The 8,333-nt window shown below is 36.6% G+C and overlaps 1 protein-coding gene across 2 annotated transcripts in view; it reads right to left on the minus strand.

Annotated features, from left to right (window-relative positions):
- FAM91A1 (family with sequence similarity 91 member A1) overlaps positions 1-8,333 on the minus strand; it is a 27,073-nt gene that overhangs the window by 13,594 nt on the left and 5,146 nt on the right. For both annotated transcript variants that reach the window (XM_035891568.1, XM_035891567.1), the window contains exons 6-14: positions 7,010-7,123; positions 5,998-6,088; positions 4,440-4,502; positions 3,263-3,369; positions 2,433-2,471; positions 2,216-2,328; positions 1,142-1,260; positions 614-726; positions 328-414 (exon numbers count right to left, since the gene is read on the minus strand). In XM_035891568.1, coding sequence (XP_035747461.1) covers positions 328-414; positions 614-726; positions 1,142-1,260; positions 2,216-2,328; positions 2,433-2,471; positions 3,263-3,369; positions 4,440-4,502; positions 5,998-6,088; positions 7,010-7,123 — 846 coding nt within the window. The remainder of the gene's footprint in view (positions 1-327; positions 415-613; positions 727-1,141; positions 1,261-2,215; positions 2,329-2,432; positions 2,472-3,262; positions 3,370-4,439; positions 4,503-5,997; positions 6,089-7,009; positions 7,124-8,333) is intronic.

An 8,333-nucleotide genomic window follows, 5' to 3' on the forward strand; every position in this document is an offset into this window, starting at 1 on the left:
CTAAAAAGAAATTGATTTCCATCGAACAAGCCCTATTGCAGGTGTGTGTACACACAGGCTCAGGCAAATATAGTTCATGAGCCCACTTTGCTCACCAGACTAGTCACATTCATACATGTGCATGGTATGTCCCTGAAAGTCACTAGAGGTATACATGCTGTGAATAAGAAACATTTTAACTGAACCACCTAGGTTCAGTATGATAAGGTGTTTGCTCTTATTCTATTGCTAAATAAGCATTTTTACACAGTGAAAATACTAGGGGGTTTTAGCCCCTTTATACTTCAAGTGCTGAAAAAGCATTTGGTCAAACATATAGCAGATTACCTTTTCCAGCTCCACCAAGAAGCTGTCAAGACTCTCATCTGACAGCTTCCCAACTTCAAACATAGTGACTGCATGACTTTTCAAGTTCTGGAACAACAAAACAAAACTGTCTTAATTCTTTGAGAATGGAATGGGCAAGCAAAAGTTTTATTAAGCAAAAGCATTTCTTAACAACAAACAACAGAAGTTTTTTAAAATAATTACAGCTGTATTATATTGAAGTCAAAGTATTTTAAAGCTCTAAATATATATTCTTGGCATAATACATTGAACAATTTTGACATACCGGTGAAAGATTTCCCATCATTAAAAAGGCAGTGAGAGTAGAATCGAACAGGAAGGCAATACGTTTTGTATGTCCGCTAGACAGATTCAGGCTGCTCACGCTGGCTGTTTCAGCTAATAGAGAACAAAAACAAAATGTATGATCACATTTGTTTTATTCAAAAATAAAATCAAGTTTAAGTCAAAGCTATTTAAAAAAAAAATGAAAAAATGTTAGTAATTGCCATACCAAATAGAACAGAATTCCCTTATCAATACTAAACTACTGATTGACTTAATTCAGAAATCAGTAATTTGCATCAATTGATAACCATAATACAGATTAGCCAAACAGCTTTTTTCTGAAGATGAGGCTGAAGAACTTTAAACCAAGAAGTAGACACCACCTCCCCCGCTGTATATTCCGTATGAAGAAAGGATCTACACAATCTGTGTTTCACTTGTTTCTAGACCCCTTTACACCTTATGGCACTCAAGAAATATAAAAATAATTGATCCTAATGTATTAAAATTTACTGTTAGTGCTAACCTGGATCATCTTGACTGTTGGTATCTGTATCTGTGGCTGATGACCCAGCTTCCTGTATAGGACTTCTGTTTTCCCCACTGTCCCATGAAAGCAGCATCTTTTGAGGGTCCAAAGTACTCCTATTAATGTGAATTAAAATCCACATCTATCGGTCACTGTAGCACCAGAGAAGTATTTCTGCCTTCCAGTGCTAGTAGTCCATGCATAGGCATACCCAATCCATGCCTTTCAATATCTCTAAGCCCTAAACCAGTCAAGCTTGATGTCCCCCAGAGTCCTGCTTTGGCTTTAGCAGGAAAGTTTATTTGGGGGTTTGAAAATACAAGATTTTGAAAAAAGGATCTGAGAAAAAAGGAAAAAAAAAAAAAAAAAAAAAAAAACATCAAGCCACCATCACTGAAAAAGAATCCAATGGAAAAAAAAATCCAATTCACTTTGCTCTCACAGCCTGAATTAGTGTTAAAGAAAACTCAGGCATAGCCGTCATTTTAAATGGTTTAATAGAAATCAAACTAAAAGTGCCTGACAATTCTTAGTCAATGCAACTTGGCACTCCAATTTGGAGAACCCTTTCTTAACTGGTGTTAACATCACTTTCCCAGGATTTCATAATAGATACACATATATGTGAGAGTGTCAGTAACAGAACTGCAACAGTATCTGACAGCAAACAAACAAACTTTACTTTACGTGCATATTCACTGACAGCAGTGCCAAGAGACATCGTCTCTGTACTAGCACAGTAACAACTGTCATTTCTGGCCCCAGGATTTTAAAGCAATTGTACGCTTGTCTGCTTCAAAAGTGAGCAATTAGACATTTAAAGGTCAAAAAGCCAGCACTAAATAACAGCAATAAAAGTAGTACATTGAACTTAGAAGGTAAATTACCACCCCTTGTCCTAAGATCAAAAAGAAGATCAAGTATTCTTGCCATTATATACACTAGAAAGCCAAGCGAGATTAGTTGTTGCAGACGTCAAAGCAAGCAATCAACAGCTTCGCAATCAGATTTTGGTTCTAGCTTTCTCTTTGACGAGAAAAATAAGCCTTGTGAAAGAACAGAGACACTTACTTCAGTCTGTTTACCGAAGGAACGTTCTTCCACGATGGATGAAGATTATCCAGGTTTATTACTTGGCCTTTTTTATGAGCAAAGCCTAACCGACAATACATGGACACAGCATTCTGAAGAAACACACATACACGTAGTAAGGATCTGCTATATGAAACCAGGTTGCAAGACAGTGAACTTTCCACATTAATTCAACAGATGCATTATACACACATACCTTTACTAAAGACAAGTCAATCTCTAGGACATTTGCAAGCTAAAAACAAAAAAGAAAGAAAGAAGAATCAACAATACAGTATTAACCATGCAGGGTAGTTCACCACTTGGGGGCTTCAGCATCTTTTTGTTGGTTTTCTTTATTTTTAAACCCAGCCTGTACCAGTAGGAGCAATTTTGTCTTCATCAGAAGTGATTAAAAGAGGGGATGAAGTCTCATAATTGTCCCACTTGAAAGCACACAAAAGAAATATGAGGTTATCTTCCACTGTGTAATTTCTAGGTTAATCATGTGACTCAGAAGAGGAAAATAAATCCTGGATATATTTAATGGATATTTTTAGGTGCTTATTCACCAAGTTTTGAGAATAAGACCTTACAAAAACATATTTCTCATATTAAAATTATAAACACTTATGCAAAAGTTATATTCCTACTTTAAGCCAACACCTTACATGCTTTCATTGCCAAAGAACAAAATCTATTTTAATTTTTTTTACTTCACACTAGCAAAACAGAACAGTCTCGTCAGGACAGTGGGAAAACAAGACTCTGCTCCAGTTCTAGCTCATATAAAATAGTCTACATTAATTACCCCTGTATAAACTCATTCCAGCTGATGGAATTGTTTCAGTGAATTGAATGCCCTCCTTCAAGCCTATAAAAGTTACATTCAAGATTAAAGAAACAGATTGGATCTTAAGCCTGGCGACACCTCTGAATAAAATCACTTGATATCAATCCATATTTCTGCCTTAAGTATTTTCAGCAGCGTGCTTTGGGCCCTTTCAACTTTTCCTATCTGCCTGACGCAGGGTAAGTTTTACTTACCTCTGCTACATTAGTGTGTTCATCTATTGAAACAAATATCTTGTACAGGAGTGTTTCAAAGTAATCACCTTGCACTCTGTTCATCACAAAACCTTCAAGTGGTGGCACTGAAAAGAAGAATTACTTGCAAAATTACCATTTCGTAACCTACTTTATTAAACTGAAACTGCATAAAGCCAGAAAAATAAATATACACTTAGTTTTCATGGTACCTGTAATTTTGAGGATTTCCCAGTCACGAAGAATAACATTCTAAAGATAGTACACACGGTATTTAAAATTCCCCCACTCCTTAAGTAATAGTTGTCATTGTGTTTTCTCATAAAAACTAAAGCCACTCTACCTCACATCATAGCCTTGCAGTCTCCAGCTCATCCACTACAGATAATTTCCAGTCACCCAGCCCATAAAGTGATTTTATAATGTGGCTGGAGATTAAAATCATGGCTCTGATTGGAGTAGGACACAAAAAACCCACCCCATCCACACACTCCAGAGCTGAGACTCCCAAAGCTATTATTTAAGCAGCAAGTCTCTTGTATTTAGAGGACTTTCACTTAACTGATCTCTGCTACAGCAATGACAGGTACTTCTGTATGGCCAGGTTCCAAGCAATTTATGTCTTTGCAGATTATACTGAATTTGGAAACCCCCGAGACCTAGCATAGCATAATGAGCTGTTCAAAGGGCAGCCATATGCTGTGCTAGTTTAAGCTCCTACATAGTCCCCAGGCTCAGCGCATGACTATAATTGAGTTGACAAGACCATGAAGGATGGAACTGATATCTATAAAAAAGTTGCATCTGCCCAGAAAATAGGCATCAAAACCCCATGTCCTTTTGGCAAGGGAACTATGTTTCTCTATGCTATTCTTCCTTTTCACTGCAGACATGCAAGGGTACTTAATGATTCATGCCATGAATCTTTAAAAGAATCTCGTCTTACCTAAATGTGTATACAAAATAGCCTAAGAATTCAAGTTGAAATAAATCCTATGTACAATAAAACCAGTGTTTTAATAGCATTGAAAACATTCAGCCAGGAAAAAATTTCATAGCTCAAATGTTTTGTTTAAGCAAATTCATGCACACAGACAAGCACCTTCCAAGACAACTACAGGATAACTGAAATGAATACAAGATAGCGTAAGTGTAATACCATTAAATATTTACTTACCTGCTATACAGCTGTCATCAGATATTGGTACATCAAGGTAAATAAATCCTTTGTTATACAAACCTTTATTTAAAAGAAAAAAAAAAAAAAGTACATCGTTTTAGAAAAACCATTTCCAGAGTAATAATGATATGAAGTAGACTTCCCCATCAGCCAATTCAGAATTTAAAGTAACTTTTCCTAATAGCCTCTGCAGTAGAATATTACTTTGCACTGCATTGATCAATAAACCACATCTAATATTAAACAGGTGTCACCCTAAAATAGAGCTCTTTACTTGCAGTCCAATGCAGTACACTCGGAGCTCTACAAGTACTTTCAGAGCAATCAAGCACAGTAGAACGACCACGGATTAAAGCTGCTACATTTGACAAAGATGAGCGTGTTCCTGCCTAAGCATTAACTCAGTTTTCACCATCATCACTGTACTGTCAAGAAGTAGGTTTTTTTAATCCTGGATTGGTTTTGTCAATTGAGGATGCTGGATACATTTTGGTCCTGCCCTAACTCAGGCTGGAACTTACACACTTTGTAGCAAGGATACAAACTAAATCACATCAGTTCTGAAGGTCCTCACATCTCCTTTCCACACATCTTCACCAAAAGTCTTTTTTATACAACTGTAAAAATAAATTCTGGGGCACTTCAATACCAGGTGTCAGCAAAACTGCAGCAGACACAGAGGGACACTGCACACAATAAGGGCAATAATATGGTAGATTTTTAAACAACACTTTCTCCACATGAGACCGATTTGAGCACTAAGCATCTCAACTGAGTTCTGCAGAGTAGATAAGCCAGGGAGAAGTTTTTAAGGAAAGGCAAAACGTTTCAGCGTGGTTATCTTTAGAGTGTAAGGTTTTTAACAGCTGTACTCTAATAGTAAAGCATAAAGTTAAATTACACAATATAAAATAAGCCAGATTTGTTGTCAGTGGTTCCTTTGATGTTACCAAGATGACTCCATCTACACCATATTCATTACAGCAGGGAGGAAGTGTGCTAACAATCCTCAGGTGAAGTGTTATTAAATACGTGAAGCAAAATTGTCAGGATGTTTCACACACACACACAGAGCCAAGCATTTACAGACAGACTTCTCAAAGAGGAGTTTGTCTCTGAATTTGTACTCCCTTGACTACTATGATTTTCACCATTTTCATGGTGTTCAAACAGTACAAAATCACAAAACCTCTTCTTCGAAAAGTAAGGATTGAAGTTTTACCACCCAGGATTACTGACTCCGACATTTTTAATTTTAGTTTCTCTTGTCGTCATCTGCCTCCCCCACAATCTTTACTGACAGTTTCTAATGAAAGAGTTTTTTGAATCAAACAATAACAGAGCAACAGCTGCTAACAGCTCACTGTTAAACCGTTTACAAGATCCAGACTGCAGTCTGTACAAGCTCTTGAGTATTTTCCTCCAACTCCTCTTATGCTTCAGTATTTTCCTCCAACTCCTCTTATGCTTCAGCTGTATACATCCCCTTTTATTCCTATTCTCCTATTACTGAGCAAGATCTACAAACAGAAAAGGAATGTCCATTAACACTTACTGTGAACTACATTGAAGTCTAATGAACCAGCAAGCTGAGGACCTGAATCAATTATCTTATCAATAGCAGACTTCTCCGACGTAGTGCAAATCTATGCAAAAGAAATCACATCAGTCTTCTGTAGAAATGAGTCTATGCAACTCCAATACAATTGAAAAAAATAAAAAACATTACCAACTCAAGTCAATCATAAGTAATATAAGAATATAGGAAGTAACCCATGTTCTTAATCAAAATATTTGCACTGAAGAATTCACTGGAGTGCCTGTTAAAGTCTTAAATTTTTTTTATTTTTGTGCCTGCACAAAATTATGCATGCTCTAGGAATAGTACTTCATTGCACAGGGATTTGGGAAATGAAGTCCACAGTGTAACAGGTTTTCTCTTTAAAACTTCCAAACTCAGCGTTCAACCACACAACTGGAACCATTCTAGAAAGATGTTCATTAAAATACTGAAGTAACGTGCCTCAGGTTAACTACTCTGGGTTGATGGGATGTCAGAATATAAGAAGCCACTGTTCGAGATATTCCCAAAAATAGCCAAAAAAAGATTCCATCACTGATTTACATGTATTACAATCTAAACAAAATACTTTGAGAAAAGGAATTAAATTCAGATGAAATGACTAGCTGATTGTAAAAAGAAACTGAGAATGGAAGTAGAATTAAGTCAGCTCACAAGTTTTTCATGTGCAAACAATGAAAAAAATAAGGACACACACAGAGCAGAAACAATGAAGTGATATATAAAATAAAGTCCACTGACATTCTAATCATACCAAAGGTGAAGATTCAGTCAGAACTCAGCTGTTAGGGCTTAACTATGAAATTTAAGAAAACATATTTTGCTGCTTGTTCCCTACAAAGCACATCACCACACACGTTAGTTATCACAGATTGGTTGACGCAAAACCACCTCACCACAACACACAGTGGAGAAGGGAAAGCCACTGTTTTCAGGGACTAGAAGTATTCAACCAAAATTAGAGGTGCAATCTATACTAAAATACCTTGATGTCATCCTCAGTGATGTAGCCAGACTGCACGACCCACCAAGCTTCTATGGCAATCTCCACAGGTTTCACGGGTAACAGGTCATGAGCAGTTTTCCTTCTGAAAAATTTCTGCAGTGGTACAGTCCATTTGAGATAGTAATAAAGAGCATTTCACACGTGCAAACAGCCATTTACCTTTAAGCTGATTTTTATAAACATCCATTTTTAAGTACATCATATGCACAGGCTGGATACACACAAATACTATTAGCCTCGCCGTTTAGTAAAAGCACATACTTGTTCAGAAAAAAAAAAAGTTTCTCTCCTCCCTCAAATCATGTGAAAATGGGAAGGGGAAAAAACCAACTATTTACATCTGATACTGTTACATCTTCACATAAATCCATATTGTATGTGTCCATAATTAGAAGCCACGCTATTCAAACACATTAGGATCAAGTCCAAATTTAAACTTTTTACGACATTTTCTAATGTGAACAGGTAAGAAAGTACAGCAAACAATGTATGCAAATAGGGTATTTTAAAGAAATTCAAGGATCCTAAAAAAAATATTTTACGAACATTTTATTTACTTTAAAGGACAAAGTACCCCACATTCTCAATAAGCATGGTGCTAAAAAAGTGCACTGAATTTCAGTCCAAGAAAGAAGAAGTGGAGGGTACTGTTTATTTATATGCCTAAAGATCTTCTCTTCCATTGCATAGCCATTACTGTTCGGTTCACTCTATCAACTTCATATTTTGACAAGCACACTTTCAGTTGAAGGAGCACTGTGAAGCTACTGCAAGAGCACCTCTGAGTTTCCTGCAGAAAGAAAGGGACTGTTGCCAACTAAAGGGCCTACGTCTGTACAATCATTACAGCGTTTTCCACATGTGCTGTTCACATGCAAGGATGCCTGTTCAGACTCATTACTGTTGTCTCAGAGAAAAACACACATACTACAAAAATTTACTCCTAAATGGAAGACTGTCCCAAAATAAACTCTGATCTCAACTATACCCATAGGAACATGGAATAATTCTTACAGAACCAGTATCATTATATCATGTTTATGTTGGCCAGAAGATATCAGTTATCTGGTGCCATAGAGTAAATATAGCTCTGAAAAGATATGGGGGGGGTGGGGGGTGTAGAAGAGACATAGAACTGAGTATCTTTTTCTTTAGTATACTCTGATTTTAAATTAAAAAGCTCTTTATTAACTTCAGGAGACACAATATAGTTAGCAATACGCTATGTCACATTCAATTACCCATACTATTAAACTAGCCAGATCCATGAAATTATTCCAGTCTTCACTTCCTATGAAATAAG

The sequence above is a fragment of the Egretta garzetta genome, unplaced genomic scaffold, assembly GCF_000687185.1.
Source record: "Egretta garzetta isolate BGI_Z169 unplaced genomic scaffold, ASM68718v1 scaffold13, whole genome shotgun sequence".
Classification (NCBI taxonomy): domain Eukaryota; kingdom Metazoa; phylum Chordata; class Aves; order Pelecaniformes; family Ardeidae; genus Egretta; species Egretta garzetta.